The sequence below is a fragment of the Labrus bergylta genome, chromosome 9 (assembly GCF_963930695.1).
Source record: "Labrus bergylta chromosome 9, fLabBer1.1, whole genome shotgun sequence".
NCBI lineage: Eukaryota > Metazoa > Chordata > Actinopteri > Labriformes > Labridae > Labrus > Labrus bergylta.
Window position 1 is genome coordinate 17,508,147 of NC_089203.1, and position 19,061 is coordinate 17,527,207.

General features: G+C 40.7%; 4 protein-coding genes across 8 annotated transcripts; 3 read left to right on the forward strand and 1 right to left on the reverse strand.

The window, feature by feature from the left end:
* Nucleotides 1-286: 286 nt before the first annotated feature.
* On the forward strand, nucleotides 287-5,372 carry zbtb3 (zinc finger and BTB domain containing 3). The gene is made up of 3 exons (XM_020635743.3): nucleotides 287-600; nucleotides 1,195-2,027; nucleotides 2,699-5,372. The coding sequence occupies exons 2-3, from the start codon at nucleotides 1,198-1,200 to the stop codon at nucleotides 3,780-3,782; spliced, it is 1,914 nt and encodes a 637-aa protein (XP_020491399.2). The 5' UTR covers nucleotides 287-600; nucleotides 1,195-1,197; the 3' UTR covers nucleotides 3,783-5,372.
* Nucleotides 5,373-5,517: 145 nt separating this feature from the next.
* On the reverse strand, nucleotides 5,518-8,166 carry rnaseh2c (ribonuclease H2, subunit C). 2 transcript variants are annotated; one of them, XM_065958759.1, is made up of 5 exons: nucleotides 8,045-8,166; nucleotides 7,412-7,569; nucleotides 6,860-7,029; nucleotides 6,603-6,722; nucleotides 5,518-5,745 (listed from the first exon to the last, which is right to left on the reverse strand). In XM_065958759.1, the coding sequence occupies exons 2-5, from the start codon at nucleotides 7,566-7,568 to the stop codon at nucleotides 5,722-5,724; spliced, it is 471 nt and encodes a 156-aa protein (XP_065814831.1). In that variant the 5' UTR covers nucleotide 7,569; nucleotides 8,045-8,166; the 3' UTR covers nucleotides 5,518-5,721. The 2 variants fall into 2 exon arrangements, with proteins under 2 accessions (XP_065814831.1, XP_020491402.2); XM_020635746.3 differs by having other exon boundaries at nucleotides 6,860-6,972; nucleotides 8,045-8,165.
* A 523-nt stretch (nucleotides 8,167-8,689) lies between these two features.
* LOC109985483 (seipin) lies at nucleotides 8,690-13,275 on the forward strand. Its single transcript, XM_020635838.3, has 10 exons — nucleotides 8,690-8,899; nucleotides 9,787-10,040; nucleotides 10,146-10,224; nucleotides 10,299-10,442; nucleotides 10,572-10,607; nucleotides 11,115-11,249; nucleotides 11,343-11,440; nucleotides 11,930-12,059; nucleotides 12,204-12,285; nucleotides 12,380-13,275. The coding sequence occupies exons 2-10, from the start codon at nucleotides 9,790-9,792 to the stop codon at nucleotides 12,424-12,426; spliced, it is 1,002 nt and encodes a 333-aa protein (XP_020491494.2). The 5' UTR covers nucleotides 8,690-8,899; nucleotides 9,787-9,789; the 3' UTR covers nucleotides 12,427-13,275.
* Nucleotides 13,276-13,409: 134 nt separating this feature from the next.
* si:ch73-22a13.3 (inositol-trisphosphate 3-kinase B) lies at nucleotides 13,410-19,029 on the forward strand. 4 transcript variants are annotated; one of them, XM_065959085.1, is made up of 6 exons: nucleotides 13,431-14,545; nucleotides 16,042-16,655; nucleotides 17,224-17,418; nucleotides 17,518-17,619; nucleotides 18,206-18,277; nucleotides 18,423-19,029. In XM_065959085.1, the coding sequence occupies exons 2-6, from the start codon at nucleotides 16,503-16,505 to the stop codon at nucleotides 18,696-18,698; spliced, it is 798 nt and encodes a 265-aa protein (XP_065815157.1). In that variant the 5' UTR covers nucleotides 13,431-14,545; nucleotides 16,042-16,502; the 3' UTR covers nucleotides 18,699-19,029. The 4 variants fall into 4 exon arrangements, with proteins under 4 accessions (XP_065815156.1, XP_065815154.1, XP_065815157.1 ...); XM_065959086.1 differs by having other exon boundaries at nucleotides 13,437-14,545; nucleotides 17,214-17,418; XM_065959084.1 differs by lacking the exons at nucleotides 17,224-17,418; nucleotides 17,518-17,619; nucleotides 18,206-18,277; nucleotides 18,423-19,029 and having other exon boundaries at nucleotides 13,410-13,541; nucleotides 13,671-14,545; nucleotides 16,042-16,501.
* The last annotated feature ends 32 nt before the right edge of the window (nucleotides 19,030-19,061 follow it).

Here is a 19,061-nt window from a genome sequence, read left to right on the forward strand (position 1 = left end):
TTGGTTGAATTACTATTATTTTTTTAAATCTGTTTATTTGTTTTCGTTTTATTTATTGTGCTGTGTCTATAGGTTTTATTTTGTGTGCACGTGTGTATGGGTATATATATATATATATATATATATATACGTGTGTGTGTGTGTGTGTGTACATGCATATCATAATTTCATTCAGTAATTTTGTCTTCGTTTTATATTTTATGTATATTTTTCCTCATCAAGGCAACGGCGATCTGTAAATAGTTTGTATGTTTGATGATGCTGTCTTTGGTTTCTGTCATTGAAGCTCATGTGTTTAAGCATCTTGTGTAAAATTTCAATAAAAAGTTGATCACAAAAAAAAAAAAAAGATTGTCTGACGTGGGGATAACTTGTTTTTCAGTTAAAACATTGCTTGGCCAATATGAGAACCACCACTTCTTAATTTTTTTTTACATGCTACAAAATTGTTTTCAAGAATCTGAAGTTATGCTTTGTAGAATGACTTAGTTCCCGTCTCTACCTGTGGAGGGCAGTAAAACGCCTAGATGCGTCTAAAACTGCAGGAAAAATTACAAGAAGAAGAAGAAGAATAAGGAAAACATCACAGACAGCAGCAGGGTAAGAAAATATCCGTTATATCCTCTCCAAATATGATTTTTTTTTTCAGCTCAGACATGGCAATGGCTGTTCATGATTAGCTTACAACTCTTGCGCTTGAACTCTCGGTTTTGTAGTTTTACACAGAAGCTGGGATAACTAGTGTTAGCATATTTGAACTCGAGCTGCTTCATTTTCCTGCGAGAAAACTTCGGCACAAAGGGAAAAAAAATAGGTTATTTTATTTATTTATATATCATCTGGTTAGTCATATTTGTTTTCACTTGCATGGTCGTGTCTGTCTTCTTAGTATTGGCGTCTGAAATTATTATTATGACTTATTATTCAAAGCTGCTCGCCGACTGTAGAATCCGGGCTGGTCACCATGGAGACAGTAAATTAGACACAAGAGACCGTAAGCTACCTTCCGTGAGTGTCCAGGTATTTTAAATAAAACACTTAATCCAGTCGAATGACTAACCAGAAGAAGAAAAGGTGATAATGTGCCCAATAATTGGAGAAACATGTTAAAGTAACATCTAGGGAGTCTTTCCAGTGGATAAAATGTAATAAAATACCCAGTTTGTTATTTTTCTCTTATTGTCTGTTGTTCAGGTGATGGAGTTCCCTCAGCATTCACAGCAGCTGCTGTCAGCTCTGCGGTCCCAGCGCCAGCGGGGCTTCCTCTGTGACTGCACTGTCGCGGTGGGCTCATCTCGTTTCCTGGCTCACAAGGCAGTTTTGGCCTCCTGCTCGCCTTTCTTCCACATGTTCTACTCAGACTCTCCAGGGGTCAGTGTTGGGAACAACAGCAGCAGCAGCAGCAGCAGCAGCTCTGTCACACTTGACAGCGACATCGTCACTGCTGCTGCTTTTGGCTTGCTCTTGGACTTTGTCTATGAGGGTGTGCTGCAGCTGAATGAGTCTCCACCAGTGGAGGATGTATTGGCTGCTGCAAGTTTTCTGCACATGAACGAGGTGGTGAGAGTATGCAAGAGACGACTGCAGAGACGAGGGCCTCTGGCTGAGGCAGACAGCACCCGCTCAGAGGAGAGTACCGGAGCTAGGAGGGCCACAGAGACAGGGAGGCAGGGTGGGGGGGATGGTGGTGCTGGGCCAATGCTTGCTATGGCAGATCACTTGAATCAAGTAGCAACTATAGCATCACTCTCATCAGCAACCACAGCAGAGAAGAATCAGCTGGAGGCTGTGAAGTCTGAGGAGAGGACAGCTGAGGAGTTTTACAAGTCAAGAGCTCAGACTCCTCTGAGCCCAAACCTAGCTGATACCACACAGCCTGGCATGGATGTAATTCTTCTGCCCCAGAGCGGAGAGCTGGTGCCTGGCCGTTCTGATCCTGTCTCAGGAGGTCATGTGAGGTTAAGGCATGGAGGTCAGGGTGAGGGGTCGGCACTTTGCAGTCCATGCAGCTCTACAGAATCCTACAGGTACAGGGCTGTTGTGACTTTCTCAACTATTTAATATGCTCTCATATCACCCAGCCTAAGGGCACAGTAATATCTAGGTCCATGTCAAACTTCACTGAGAATATGGTATATAAACTGAAAATTATGCCTAACATTTTGATACAACATTTTATTTCATTGTATGAATGTTAATGACCACTTCAACATATTTTTTTTTGTTTCTCCATGTACTAACAAAAATCATTATGCTTAAAGGCATAGTCAGTTGCACTGTTCGTTGAAGCTTGTAAACACAACATTGAATGTTTGAACCCAGTGAACCCCCTGAAGCACACAATTACCTGCAGACTAAAACAAGCTAACAGTTTGGTTCTTGCCTGTCCATCAGAAAACTGGCAAACACCGCGGGGGAAAGCCAGCCTAAGGTTTACTTTGTAACAAACTTTATGTGCTGTGCATTTGACCTCACTATGATTGTTATTGTCTCTACGTCTGCAGACGTCCAGCATATTCGCTGGGTTGAATCACTTGAGGACAGGGTCTCTGCAGACACAGTCACCACCACACAAGTATAGAGGCCCATAAGTGATGATTGAGTGGCATTACTTGGAGATGTCACTATTATCATTTAAAGGAAAAAGCTACTGACTCTACCTTTAAAATAATGTTTTTTTTCTGCTTATTTTACACAGTGGTAACCAGCAGCCCTCCTCGTCCTCTTCCTCCCTGGTGGCACTGAGCCATGCTAGAGGTCGGTCAGTGGTTGCTCTTTCAAATTCAGAATCAAGCCTCTGCTCCAGCCCCCTTCAGCAAGGCACACAAAGACTACCCAGTGATGACTCTGTTTGGAACCCCTCAGAGTGTGACCTCAGAGCTGCATCAGGTGGAGGACAGCAGATAGTCATGTTAATCCAAACACCAGCAGGAACGTCACACAGAGAAACAAACCCTAAACACACACAATCGCAGAGCGAGTTTCCTCAGATCCGAATCCAGAGTGCTGTGTCGCTCCAACACCAAAGTTTGGACTTTCCCTCTGTTCAGACTCGAACTCTGAAGGGGCCTGAGCAGCATACAGGAGCTTATCCCATAGTTAGAAAAGAGACATCATATAATGATGAAGTGAGGACAGATGATAAAGATGAGGAGAATGTGAAAATCAAAGTGGAGGCCATTGTTATATCTGACGAGGAGCTAGAGGAAGAAACAGAGGAGAGCAGAGAGAGAGAAGAAGTGATGGATGTAGATGATGAGTTTGAAGATGAAGTCCAGGATGAGGACCTGAACAATCCCCAGTTTCCTTCCTCCCACCCACAGGGCCTCTTACACATGACCGCCCAATCCAATGACTTTTCCTACCCACTCTCTCCCTCCTCCTCCTCATCAGGCGCTGGCCCCTCCTCCCAGGACACTTCCTCCTTCCCGGCCTCCAACCATCCTCCACCCACAGCGCCGAATCAGTCAGACCCTCCTGGCTATTTCCAGGACTTCCAGGACACTATGGAGAATTTTGCAGAAGATGTCCCCACATGTGAAGCCTGTGGAAAGACATTCTCGTGTACATACACACTAAGGCGCCACGCCATTGTGCACACACGTGCACGTCCTTATGAGTGTCACTACTGCTACCGGAGCTACACACAATCTGGCGACCTGTACCGGCACATTCGCAAAGCTCACGATCGCTCACTGCGCACCAAACGCACTAAGGTCGACAATGAGATCTTAGAGCCTCCACAACCTCCACCGCCACCACCAATACCACCTCTCCTGTAACACACATAACACAACTGTATTTATACTCTTCCTCACACGTACCTACAGTTCAACCTTAGTATCTGAACTTTAATCCAGTGGATAGCAACAAAATGTTCTTAATTTCAAGCTTAACTCAAACCTTCCGGCTTTCTATCCAAATATTGTCATTTATTTTTATAAACCCGAACAAGCCCCTGCTTTCTTTTATACTGAGGAAATTTGCTACCCATTATTACAGAAATAGAAGACGCACAGTCTTGCACACATACAGTCTGATGTGAAATCAGTTTTGCTTTAGAAGGTAAATGAGTAGTATGGGAAAATATTTCAGTATGGGAAAATATTTCAGTGGCAAGCCAAAAAAAGAGCTGGTTCAATTATCTAAATACGAAGGAAAAAAGCTTATAGCCTTGATCTTATCTCCTTGAGTATAAAAATATAATAGACATTCCTTTATAAAGTTACTATTATTTTTCCCAGGTTGTAGACATAGGTCTGTATGTACAGTATATTGACTGTAGAGCACACTGGGCATGATGCACATACACATCTGTATGGATATAAAAAAAGAGGAAGACTGTCATTGTTTATAGAAGATTTTGGAGTTGTCCAAAAGACTGAAACAAACTAAACCTAGCATCTGCCAAATGGACTTAAGAGGTGAAAACAGTAATCTTAATTTATACAACTGCTTTTTCAGTGTGTGACTGTACCAGCACAGTTTGAGTGAACGTAAATGTAGTTTTTTTTATGTCTAGAGATGTATTAACAGGATGAAAACATCAGAGCTAAGAAGACAATTTCGGCAATTCTAAAATCACAATAAGACAGTGCCATATGAAAGTATTTTAATCGACTCTCATTGTATCAGTTTTTAATTAAGCCAATACTTCCTAGCAGGTATTTACAGTTTATTTGATGCAGTAAGAATCTACTTTTCCAAATGGCCTTTAATTTTCATCTTTGTTCTTCATGTCCTTCATCCTCCACACATTTTCTACAACAGGCAGTACGTTGTCTTCAATTGATAAGAGTCTTATAAAGGGCAAATAACATGCAATTATGAAAGTGGCTATTCACAGATACAACATAAGACAACCAACCTCTGTGTTTCCAGAGCCTGGAGGGATTGTATGCAGCAGCATAATGTCAGTGTGGTTTTCTTGACTGAACTTCTGAATTTACGCAATATTTCATAGATTTTGTCTGACATTTTCCATCAGGGTCAAATGATCGTTTTTAGACTAGAGGTTAAATTGTGTAACTATTTAACTTTCTGCCTAGATTTACATGTAGTGTTTCTGAGGAAGTGAGGGAGGAGGAGTGAATTTTGCAATCCACCCTTAATGTGTTTGGCTTTGCTTGTTGCACTTGTGACCTTTCCCTTAGCAGTGTGACAGAATATACAGAAGGAGCACACTTTGACCTGTGACTTAACACCATTTTCTTCTTAAATGTTTAAATTAAATATTTAATGTGCCTCAATGACTGTGTGACAATTTGGGAATTAATCGTTTTATCATTTTAAATGTTAGTTTCTGTATGAGATCAATTAGTATGTACTCGTATAACCAAGCTGAACCACAAATTTTACACCTGGATACTGATAAGGGAACACTGGATTGGTGATCATTTGGACATTTTAGACTGTGTGCAAAACTAAATGTCGCCCTGTGATTAAACACAATTCCACAGAAATGATGTGTAAATATTGTGATGTATATTTGGGTAACACAATGCAGGGGGTGGCAAGTCAACAACATATCTTTGTTTTCTTTATTTTACTAAAGAAGAACATGGCATACAAAAATATAAACGTTACATCTGTATGTAACACAGAACTGGCTAGGATCTCTTCAGTGTTCTCACTGATTGTAGCCAGTAACAAGCAAACTGAACACTTCATTTGTAACATGCAGAGGTGACACCAACCTGCCACCTCTTAGTGAGTCTCTCTTTAGTCCTCCAATGGCCCGTGGATCTGTGAAGATACAAAATGTCAGTGTCTCTCTACAGGTCCAGCTGCTACTCGATCCTTTTATTGGAAAGCACATGACATTGACTGCTGTCAGGTGTATGATACATAAGAAGGTTCCACCACATTGATCTTACAGCAAATTTGCAACCAGGAATCAAATATGAATACAACAAAATGTGTAGACATGTCATACAGACTATCAGCATGACGAATCAGTCCTGACTGAAGACACAAGCCTAGTCATTAGGTCATTGTGGTACGGTATTATTTTAACAGGACTCATGACAGAAACAAATATTTTTATTATTTATTTCAAATTTTTGCTTTGCCAATTAGTATTTGTTACTCATACACTATGAGAAAAAGCAACACTGATCATGTTTAAATCAGAGTGGAAGACTGAAAATATTGAATGTCTTTAATTATTGGTTGTGATTGGGAGAACCCCACTGAGATGTAACAACTTTAGTGGGGTCTTAACATGCTATACGCCACAATCCTTACATTATAACAGATGAGTGTCAAATATATCATAGAAATACAACTGTGAATACAGCAACGGACTGAAAAAACTCAAGACTAACTACATATAGAAATGAATCATAACACTGAAGGCATGTGGTCTATATTCATTATACAGTAAGGTAGAAGGAATAAACAGTAGGAATACAAGTTAAACATTTATACATTAATAGAACCAGTAGTATGACCTAAAAAGTTGTTCAGCTGTTATATTCATTTAGATCACCTCTCCACTAAAGTCTACTCATGATTTATCTTATTCAATATATCAAAATAAACAACTCCTTCATGACACCTGTGACTCTTGCCTTTCTAAAGAAAGCTTTAAAAGGACCTACCGCCTCAGCCAACTCTGGCCAATCCATTGCCATCACAACTGTGTCATCGGAGTTTGGAGGTGTCTCCAGGTTCCAGTAGGTTAACTTGTCAAAAACAGATGACAACTTCACCGTCCTGTCCTGAACACACAAACACACATAGCTTAGCCTCTCATAGTCCACACAAATGCTTTGCCGTTTTGTTTTGCTGACCCTGACTGGCTGTGCTCAGAGTTGATAGTTATTGTGATTGTGAAGATGACTTCTGTGGTGTTTACCTCTTGGTCAGAGCCAGGTTTGTTGATCTCTTTCAGAACTAAGCCGGTGAAACCCTGTGGACAGCTGAGCTCCTGCCCCTTCAACCCTCGTCCTCTGAATGACACTGTCTTCTCTGTGGTGGGATATAAATGCACAAATGACTGATTTCCTTGATTGTCTGGAAAAAATACTGTGGGAGAAAACATAAGAGACACCATTTTATTTTTAATTTCTTATTGGAGGGGGTTTTATAAACTTAAAACTGAATATGTTACAATTAAGTCTGCTGGTAGAAAGGGCTTCAACATTTACAAAAACAAACACACAAAAAACCTATTTAAAGGGCGGCTATGGCTCAGTTGGTAGGGTCGTCGCCTCTCGACCGAAAGGTTGAGGGTTCGATCCCTGAGCTGAGCAACATGTCCGATGTGTCCTTGGGCAAGACACTTAACCCCGCATTGCTCCCGCTGCTACTGTGGCGGTGTATGAACGGATTAGTGTTGTACCTACTCTATGATGTAAGTCGCTTTGGATAAAAGCGTCTGCTAAGTGAATTGTAACACAAAGCATACCTTGTTTGCTGTTTTTTGTGGTAGCAGTCAAATATTGTGAGACCTGAGCCGGCCCCTCGTGTTCAATCTCACAGGGCATCAGGTGGACAGGGACTCTCGGTGCCTGGCCCACAGGTGATTTAAGTTGAACTCTGGTTACACTGGCGTTACAGGACATCCTGCAAGCAGAGGACAGAAGAGGACACATGCTTTAAAACAACAAAAAACAACAATAACAAAAAAACACTTCAATTCTATGAAGATCTGATATTTACTGCACAGTGACGGTGACTGTCAGCCTTGAATGTTTTAGACATCTCAGATCAATAATTAAGTGCTGAATTCACTGTCTGTAGGATTATCTTCTACCACTGATGTTAGTCACTTGACATGACAGTGCAGACACTTGTTGACATGAATAATGATTATACATTTGGAGGACGTCTTCAACATTGTTTGCATTATTTTCTCAAAAGCTTTTTATTGCTTTCTTGTCATGGTGAAGTTTGGAAGCTTTTTATTACATATGCACACTATCCCTAAAGTACGACGCATGCCTTCTTCGTCGTACACTGTTCACTATGAACGTGTTTTCAGAAGGTAAACATTTCGTAAAATAATAAACATTTATTTAAACCACAAGAACCACATTACCTCTCAGTTGTTCCCAAAGCTTGAATGAAATGATAAACTGTAACCTTTTCCGTTTAGCGCCAGTCGCTGCTTGATGATTGGATGAACGCTTCTTCTTCCTCCTCTTGAAAACATGTATTGGCGGGTATGTTCAGCTCTGTCAGACGATACCGCCCTCTTTGGCGAGGAATTAATGTTCCTTATTTAAAACATTTTTAGTTTTTTTTTTTAGTTTTTCACACGAGGACGTTTTGATTTTTTGCTAATTTGGTTTGATTTTTAAAGGAGCCTCTGAAGTCCCAAAAGGTAATAAAATATATTTTGCGCACCAACATAGCCTAATAACTTTTTTTTTTTTAGCCACAATGGGAAAAAAAAAGAAAAAGACTATTAACTAGTCGTAATCAAACATATTAAAAAAAACATAATACATAAATAAAAGTATTGGTTAGGCTTTGAATTTGCAAAATGTTTGAATAAACTTTAATTCTAAACTGTCATTGATGTCAGTCTGTCTATAAAATCAATAAAAAATATTAATCAAAATCAAATAATATAGGTTTTTTTTCTGAAATGCTCCCCTTTTTTTGCCTAAATTTAAACATAGCATTGTCTGCCTAGGAAATACTACTTTCAAGCTTCTGCCCTTGTTTTTAGAGTAATGTTGAACACTGTTCCAGCTGGCTGCAGCATCTGTCTTTTGTGTGGGAAGGACCAAATCCTGTCCAATGGCAGCTGAGTAAGGAGCTAAGGCCCAGTTGTGTTTTAAACACTGCAGTGAGAAGAAGAAGAAAGTGTCAGGCTGTGGACTAAGAGACTTAAGGGAAAGCAGAAGTGGTTTCCTAATAGCTCATATTTGGCCAATAGAAACCAGAGGTGAGTTGTTGTTTTTAAATGCCTACATGTCTATGGCAAACATGTTGCTGTTGGATGCTTGTTTTATTTCAGAAAATGGATGCCTAACTATATACTTTTTATTCAGCCCACATGCCTATACTATAATGATAACCAGCAAAACGTCTTGATCTCAAATGGACAACAGTGCTCAGTAATTTGTTGTGTAATCTTTTTCAATACATCATTAAATATCATATATCAAAGCCTAAAAAGCACTGAATCTTAACGGTTAACCATCACAATCTATGTATTTATTAGTGTCATGGATATCCTCCTTAAAACTTAATAAACTACGTAAAGTTTATTTTTGTATACACACCTTGAAGTATTTTAAGAGCAAGCCAAAAGAAATCAATGACAACAACTGCTTCTGTTTAATTTGTTGGTACCTTACAATAAATATCTCAAATCTTGAATCCTGATTACTCAGTCAGACGAAAACAAACTGCTGCCTTTCTTTGGTTGCTTCTTTGGCAACATGTGCACAGTCAGATCAGTGGGCTATTGACACAATGTGGAGTCATCTGACATGACCAGTCTCTGCTTGTGACTGAGATTGGTCTCAGTGGTTTTTGCTGCTCGTAATACTATCAGTGGTTCTTGTGTCTTTGGCTATGAGATCATAATATCATTAACCATTCTGGATTTAATGACTTCAAGCAGACAAGGCCTTGTCCTATATTTTTTCCATTATAAAGAATCATTCAACCTATTTGATACATTTAGCCACAGGCTTTTTGGATATTAGCCAATCAGAGTCATGATGATTCCTATCTTTTCTGTGTTTTTCAAGCTGTTCCAAGAAACCCTCTGCTTATCTGTATTTCAATAAGTCCTAATTGTTTATTACTGTCTATGGTTTATAGTTTATGGATGAAGACAGTCGTTTTCATTCAGGAGACGATGGAGAACCGTCTTTCTTCATTGGACAGGTGATGAGGAAGCTCCTACGTGCTGTCATCATGATGACAAAACGTATCCGCCTGAGAATTCTGCAGATCATTGTTGTGGTCTTTGTGGTCTTCCTGCTCCTCTGGATCGCCGCCTTTCTTTATGGGAGCTTCTATTACTCTTACATGCCCCAGGCAGCTTTTTCCACAGCTGTGCACTATTACTACAGGTGTGTGTGTAAAAGTCCTGTCAAGCTGCATCCCACTTTAGTTTTTCTGTGTCTTGAATTCCTTCTTGCATGATTTAATTCAGTCATTCATGTTTTTGTTTGCAGGACAGACTGTGAATCTCCTGCCTCTTTTTCGTGCTCTTATCCAGTGGCCAATATCTCTCTGATGAGGAACAACAGACATGTAAGTGTGAACGTAAGTCAGAGTTTTTATTTGTGCCTATATCTATGAGTCATCATTCTAAAATGCACATCCAGGTGATGACTTTCGGCCAGGCCTACACGATCTCTCTGCAGCTTGACATGCCTGATTCTCCAGTCAATCAGGAGCTGGGGATGTTCATGATCAAGACAGCCTGTTTCTCTCGGGATGGAGAGCAAACTGCCTCTTCTGCTCGCTCTGTAAGTTGCACTAAGATTGGTCCTGCTCCACTTCCTCTTTGGCTACATGTGTGCAAACAATCACAAGTGTTTTTAGCTAGTTCTCACACACTCCTCTGATTTACTGTTGCTTTGCTCTGTGTTTCTCAGACAAGACAACTGCTGTCTGCCTCCAGCTCTCGCTTTGTGAGTACAGCACTAATGCACAACAACCTTTTAATCACACAGACTGGTTCAGAGATACACTAAAGCTGCTTAGGCTTGCTGCAGAGCTCCACTGTCACAGGAGGTGAACTCAGGGCTCAGGTGACTGAGGTGACACTAAGGCCATGTGAATAAATGACAGAAAAAATATTGAGGGGACAACAAAAGCTAATCCAGTAGATTTACAAATTCAGGGGAGGCCATCATTTACTTTACATTCCTAAGCCAGGAGTCATAATGAATCGTGTAACAACAATTTGGAACATCATTAATCAATCACTGAGATATGCAAAAGGTAGAACTGAACACCCATGACAGCATCAATCATCCTTACCTAAATATTCATCATGACATCATCATGATAACATCTTTTTAGCATGTGTCCTCAAACACCTGTAAGGAAAGAGCACAATGGCTCACAAAGAATGTATGAAAATAAAAAAGATCTTCCACCTCTGTGTTTCTCTTGTGTTGTGGTGCTTTGGTCAGAGCATGCTGCGTTACCGTTCAGACCTGCTGAAGCAGCTGGCGACGCTTCTGTTCCTGCCAGCCTTCCTGAGCGGAGTCAGTGAGCAGAAACAAGTGCTGGAGGTGGAGCTGTTCTCAGAGTACATCGATGACCCTGTATGTATCAAGCTGTATTTGAATTAGTGTGCTTAAAAAGTAATGTCAGTTTTTTTTTAAGGTCTCCTTAACAGGATGTTTCTTCATGTGTAGTATTCTCCATCGGTCACAGCCATTATTGAGATTCTGTCCAACAAGGTGCAGATCTACTCATCTCAGCTCCTCATTCATGCTCACTTCACTGGTATAAGGTAAGAGTCCCCGCCAAAGAATATACCTGCAAGAGATCTGACAGTATCATACTGTACAGGAAATGATAAAACATTACAAAAACACATTTGTAAAAAATATACATTTTTAAAACGTAGAAACAAATTGAGGCTACAAAAGATCTCTGGGATACATGTGAAAATATGTACATTATAACATGTTGATATTTGTCCCAATTACTTTTAAAAATTGTGTTTTGGTGTCACCCAAAGGAGGAATACACGTAAATTATTCCTCCAACAGTATCTTCCTCAGACCAGATTTCAATAAAATACTACAAGACATATTTAGTTCGGGACAAACCCACTCACTGTTTGTGCCTTACAGTGCCCAGTGGAGTTCAGATTTGATCTGTGGGTTGGTCAAAGAAATATGGGAAAAGCACTTTTAAGTAAATCAGGGAATAAGTTGAGTTACATTGAATGCATCATTTCCTTATTGCATCATACTAACTGTTTTTTCCTTGTCAGATACTTATTGTTCAACTTCCCTCTCACATCGGCCTTGGTGGGCGTGTTTAGTAACTTCAGCTTCCTCAGCCTCCTCTTCATTCTCAGCTACCTGAGGCTTCTGTTTAAAGTGGACTTGAGACCAGAGCAGGTGAGGCTTGTTATACAAAAATCAGTGATTCGTCTTTGGCTTTAGGGCTGCACACCTTATACACTTGTGTTTAAATGAATAATGATCTCGAGTGTTTGCACTTAGACTCAAACAGCCGAGTGTTTGTTTTTCCTTATTTTACAGCGTAGAACTGGAGGACGACTCCCACAAAGAGAATACAACATGAGCAACAACCAGCAAAGGAGGGGAAGAGATGCTGCTGCAGGTACAAAAAAACATGCAAAGAGAATTTCTGTATAATTTGGGTAACTTGAATCTGTCATTTGGTGCTGACTGGAGGAATCATTTTTTTCCTATAGGTTCATCACAGTCGGTGGGGGCCTTCCAGATGACCCCGACATATTAGAGTCAGGAGGTCACAGAGATGCAGAACTGAAAGATGCCTGGTCAGATCAAAATGAGTGAATCAGAGGCAGCCTGAGGCCACTAATAAAGCAGAGGGAGAAAGTGTAGAGTGTAAGGATGTTGATTTAAGAGAGTCAGAAGCATCTGTACACTGCCTAGACATGTTTGGTGATCACCTGAATGTAGATCTTACTCTGACATGCCTCCTGTGATTCCTCTCTCAACGTTGTTTCAATGTAAATGTCATAGGACCTTACGATTTATGGGTAGAACATATCTGAACCTATTTTGTCAGTGTTTTTCAATAATTGTATGACTGAAATAAACAAGACAATGTCAGATAAAAAAGGTAATTCAGCATATACTGACAATATATGTAATGTAACCATGCAATTGTTTAGTAATATTTTGACTTTAAAATCCAAATAACTGTTTGTCCTGCTTCTTTTTACAATAGTACAGTGTTTACAGGTCTGTTTGATCTATTTCACATTCTTTCTTTTTATTTGACATTAGAAACATCCCCAACAATCACGCAAAAAGAATGTCAAAATGCTAAAAACATACCGACTGCATGCTGATCCTGTTTTCATTCAACTATGAAATGTAAGGTTGTGGAGCGATTTCATTTGTAAAAATGACTTCTATTGTGATCTAAATGCTACTTGCTTAGGTCAAATGTTTTTAGCCTTCTCCATCAGACTGTGAAAAAATGATTTAAACATGTAAGTGTGAATGTCTTTAATACTAAATGTATCATAATTTAAGTTTTAAGACTAAATGAATATTACTTTATCCCCTCTGAAGTGCATCCTGTTTAAATGTTGGAATAAAACCTATTAAGGGTTAATCAGATTGTTTGTGGAATATGTTGTGCAGTGGGAAGACACCTCTTTCAACCAAGTACGCACTCATATCAAGTGGGAGGACACCTTACTGCATTTCCAGAGTCTATCAAGCATAGGTGTCATTCCTGGATATCAGGTTGCCCTGCGGCTCTTCTTGCGGAATGAAGCTTCGGATATGTATTAACGTCACTGCATGCAAACTATAACAGCAGCAGTGAGTGCTGCAGCTCACTGACAGGCACTAAAAACTACCCGGTACAGGACACAGGTACGGTAGGGTGCAATTTGGTTTTATATTTCCTTTTGTGTAATTTCAAGACTACTGTTCGGGCTATTTAAGAGATACGTTTAGACTTCTTTATGCATTGTCTTCTCTTTTTCCTCTGTTTTGTACAAGCACGGGTGAAACTCATGGAGTTGATTCATACTCTGCTCCCAATACTGGACACTAAGATGGATGAAAACCACATGGAGGTAATAAAGATGGAGGTAGAGAACAGACTATCAGACGAGACGCACCAACATATGTCTATGGATGAGGGTCCTTCCAGCAGCAGCATGAGACTCAAGTTAAGAACCAGACCCAGACTCCAGTCGACCAAAAGTTTCCCCCCTTACAGTCAGTGCATAGGTGGACTCGGAGAGGATTCAGAGTGGGACAATGAGCCTGATTCAGAGACAAAAATAGCTTTCCAGCACTCGGACGCCAAGATGAGTGGAGATGAGGTAGTCCAGGAACGACAAAGAAAAGAGGACTTAAAGGAGTCAAACAGAAGATGTGCAAGAGCTGAAGTAAAGGCAAAATGGAGGACAAGAAGGAAGGAGAGATTAGGGGGCAGCTTTGAGGTTGATACAGACGGACGGCGGAGTGCAAGGTTGAGCGTGAGAAAAAGGATGGAGACTGAAGAGACTGAAGAAGACGGAGAGAGTGATGATCATGAGATGGAAGGAGGGGAGTGGAACCACTGTGGAGGAAGAGGGGGACAAGAAAAGGACGAGGAGAGGAATGGGCCTTCTGTTTCAGCTGTACAGGGAGAAGAAGAGGAGAGTGGGGAGACTCCAGAGGGGGAGGATGAACAGGCTGAGGAGCAGCCTGGAATCATAGGGGGCTCCACGTCTCATCAGTGGCCGTCCCCTCACCCTATCCTCTCTAAGCTTTTGCACTCCTCCTCCACCTCCCCCTGCTCCTCCATGAACCTCTCTTCAGCAGAGAGTGACGAGGTCTTCAGCGAGGGGGAGGAAGCCACCTCAAAAAGGAGAACGCTCAGGAAGGTGAGACTAACATAAACATTTTTTTTAATGTTTTCCATCATAATTATACGTGTGCATCCCACCTGTGCATGCGCCTGCTCTGGTTTTCCATGGAAGAAGAAACAAAACTGTTCTTTGCACCTGTGGTTTAGGTGATTTGCATGAGTTTGAAAGGGGACTTTGACAAGGTTGGATTTGAATTATGTTTGCATGCCATGCTGCTGCTGCTGCTGCTGCTGTAACAGATATGAGAGCAGACAGTAAAGGGGGGGACTATAGGGTGTATCATTTATAGTTCTGTTAAAAGAAAACAGACAATTTGTGACAAAAAACCGGATGAGAAAAACTTGCAATTTATGGGCTTAAGTCTTAAATATAATACGTCTTTACATTAAAAAATGTTTTCATTTAGAGACAGGGACACTTCCTGCTTGTCTTTGTTTTGTCTATGTTTTGCTGTGTTAACAGGTATCGTTGCGTCGCCCACATAGTACTGCTCTTGTCATGTCTCTCACTTGTTCTGCATCACCTAATAAACAAATGAAATACAAAAAAAGAGACAGGGACACATTGAGCATGCTCATGTCTCCATTAGCTTCTGTTGGGTTTTCTGTGTCCATACTTTTATCTGGTGGCTATTTTGTGTATATACAAAGCAGATCATAACTGTCAAGGTATATGCTGATTGCAAACAACAGATACACTAACAGTCATAACAGTTGTTGGAGTTTACACAGGACTGGGTAGTGTACTTTTACCCTACAGCGTCCCTAACATATGTCTTTCAATCGGATGTATTTGATCAGGGGAGTGGTGAAACACTGGGACTTGGACAACAGCTCCTTTGACTTGTCACTGTGGGACGAACACAGTCACACTGTCATGACCTCCTGTTTCGTTTCTGTGTTGTTATTAAAGCCTTTGCCTTAACCTGCTTTGAGGACGGCTTGGTTAGGACTGGGACGGTGTTTCAGTAATCAAAATCACACAAGTCTGAACGTGTTGTTAGGACAACTGCTAAGTAGGGGCCCCGGATGGCCTAGCTGTTATGTCGCGTTCCCCATGTACAGAGGCTATAGTCCTCATCGCAGCGGTTGTGGGTTCAAATCCGAACACAGACCCTTTACTGATTGTCATCCCCCACTCTCTCCTCCCAGCATGCTTCCTGTCTCTCTTCAGCAGGCCCAAAAGATAACTTTGAAAATACAAACACAAAATGTCTGCTATGTATTGGCCTCTGGGAGAAACAGGATGAAGTTCCATTCCTAATTCACGTCCGATGTGAAAGGTCAGTAAAGAGTTTGAGGTAGCAGCGAAGTCCTATTTCAACCCTGTTTGCTGGCTGGTGCATTTCCTGCCTTAAACATGCAGGAGGAAATCCAGACATTCAGGTTTGGTGGATGGTTTTCAGGATCATTTAAGATTTAGAAAACAATGCATGCTGGGAGAAGGTCCTGTACCTGAACAACAATTAAATATGTGTGACAGGACATAATCTGCTTTCTTGTGTTTCTCAGTGCCGCTCCTGGAAAACTTACCTGACCATGATGCACTGGTCGCTGCAGCGGCAGAGCTCCTGGGTTCAGCTGGCTGGACATCAAGGCATGCTTGTTACAGTGTTTCAAACAAGACACATACATGCACTCAAGGTCCTGTGACTAAGTTTACAAATTCCTCCAAGAGACACCTCAACACTAAAATGCATTTACCTGCCATGCAGATCTTGATGCAGATCACGTTGCTGTTACAATGACTTATCTCTGTAGACTTGAATTTTCAGGAACTGAGACACTTTTATCTGATCATACATGCAAACATTTTGACTGTATTCAGTGTTTTTTCTGCACACCTCTGGAAGCTTTGTCCTGAAATGAGATGATATCCACTGTCAGCATAATGATTCCTTGCTATCAGCAGGTAACTTCCAGCTGAGTGAGGGTGGGGAGGTGTTGAAACTGTACAGTGAGGTGGAGGAGAGATGTCTGGACAGCCTGATGAGAGACACACTGAGACCCTTCGTCCCTCAGTACCACGGCTTGGTCACCAGAGGGGAGCATTGCTACATCCGCCTGGAAGACCTGCTGCGCGGCCTGAGGAGACCCGTCATCATGGACTGCAAGATGGGAGTGAGGTGGGTGAGAATTTTTTTTTTTTTTTTTTCAAAACAGGTGACCGATCTTTGGACTTAGTAGAAATCTGTGCTGACTATGTTGAACTCATTATATGTAAGCTATAAGAATGATCATCATTCTTACATAATAGCCTCGTATGGAGGTTATATATCAGTGTATATATGCCTAAACTTTTTAATTTACTTTTCATCCTCAATGAAAATATGACTAAAACAAATTGTTCGCCCAGTTTTCTATTTATATCCACCTTAAATGCAGCATTTTTACCCACATTTTCTTCATGGATTATATGAATTTTATCTTTTATCAAGATAATTGAATTTTATTTGACTTGAATTTTATCAAGTCCTGATGCTTAAAAAGGGATATGAATGCACCTTATGGAAATCTGTAGCTAAATTTCAACAAGTAAAACCTTTATTTCCTGATCATTATTTGTACTTTATGTTTATTTTCTTTAAAGACCAGTTTGTTCTGGTGTGACAATGACTACTAGAAATAGTCTCAGTTATCTGTGATGGATGTGAACTTCTGTACATCATGAGTTTCCTTCTCAGAACCTTTCAGGTGGAGGAACTTATCACAGCGCAGTCAAAGTCCTCCATGCGGAGTGACATGTACCAGAAGATGGTAAACATTGACCCTTCAGCACCATCAGCAGAGGAACACGCACAGAAAGCAGTGACAAAGCTGCGATACCTTCAGTGGAGAGACACAACCAGCTCCTCGTCCACACTGGGCTTCAGGATAGAGGGCATCATGGTGGGAGAAGAGAACAGTTCAATCTCTGCACAACTAATGTTAACCAAAAATACCTAAATTGCTTTCAAATGCTCTTTTGTATCTTCCTGTGTGAGACAGATGGATGATGGCAGCATCCAACGCGACTTCAGAAACATTCGGACTTTGGCTCAGGCCACAGAGGCTCTGCTCTTCTTCACCAGGAGTCACCTGGACATCCTGGTCAGTTTTCTCTGTCATACAGGAACATGTAACACTATACCAATCCTCTGTTAGAAAACTACAAATCTAAAAAAAAATCTGCATCCAAATCTTTAAATTAGTGACTAAACCAAATAAACAAGGCTGATTTGCCTTAAAATACTTTACATGAGTTTTAGATAACTGTCTAATTTGTTCATCTTTAGTTTTCTGTCCAGCTGCTGCTCTGTGGCTGAAAAGAAGAATCAGGCCTTATCGAGCCTCCGTTACACAACGAACACACTGATGCCTCTGTAGATATCTACGTGCAAAACAAAGCTTCCACAAATCTCTACATTGGAATTGTATTAAAAGGTGTTATAATAAAGATTTAATTAAACAGTAAAGCAAAAGCAAGAAAATAAGAAAACAGATACTGAAGTTTAGAAATAAAGCAAAATGGAGAAATACTTTTGCCCATTACATTAATATTCACTTCTTCCAAACCTTTCAACTGGCTTCCTGAAATGTGATCAATTGTTATACAGCATCTTTGATTTATCCCATTGGACTTCAAACCTTTCAAGCTTAGTGTTGTTGCTGAACCGTAACCACTCTGTGTTTTCAGAAAGCATACCACTCCAGACTCCTGGCCCTGAGCGAGGCACTGAAGAATTCACTGTTTTTCAGAACCCACGAGGTCTGTTTCCATGAAGTCACACATATTTTCATTATAATGCCACTTAACTTTGATTTGTTTTTTTTAAATATGGGAGCTACTTAAAAAACAGAAAAGCCTTACTTTTCATTCCTCTAACACATGGACATGTTTTTGACCTGATCAGGTGATTGGCAGCTCGCTTCTCTTTGTCCATGACCACAGCAGTAAGGCCAGCGTGTGGATGATAGACTTTGGGAAGACGACCCCAGTGCCCAACATGAGTCAGCTCTTGCACGACGTCCCGTGGGCCGAGGGGAGCAGAGAGGATGGCTACCTCATCGGTCTGACCTCTCTCATTGCTTCTCTGGGTCAGGCCATCAGTGTGGCCTCCTGGCAGCAGCAGGACGGCTGCGTGGGAGAAAAACATGTTGACCTGAAGTGTGCTGAGGATTGTGGTTAAATACCATGAACACTCACGGTCAGGTGGACAAAATGGCTGCTTTCACACTCTGAACTCTCGCCTCATTTCATTCAGCGAAAGAGACAACAGAGGATGATTCTGTTCATCGTAAAAGCATCGCCACAGACTTTTAGTGAAAAGAGCAAGAATGTGACTCGGCTCAAATTCAGAGAATTGTGTTGTGGTCGTCTTGAAATTGTAAATACTGTTATTGTCATCACAAGTTCTTCTTGTTACAAGGACTGATATAAGAGAATGTTTTCCTTTTTATGTATTCCCTTTTTGTTGTAATTTCGAAGAAGGCCATATAAATATATATGATTGAACACCCTTTAAATTGTACCTGTTAAGAATCAGTCTTTT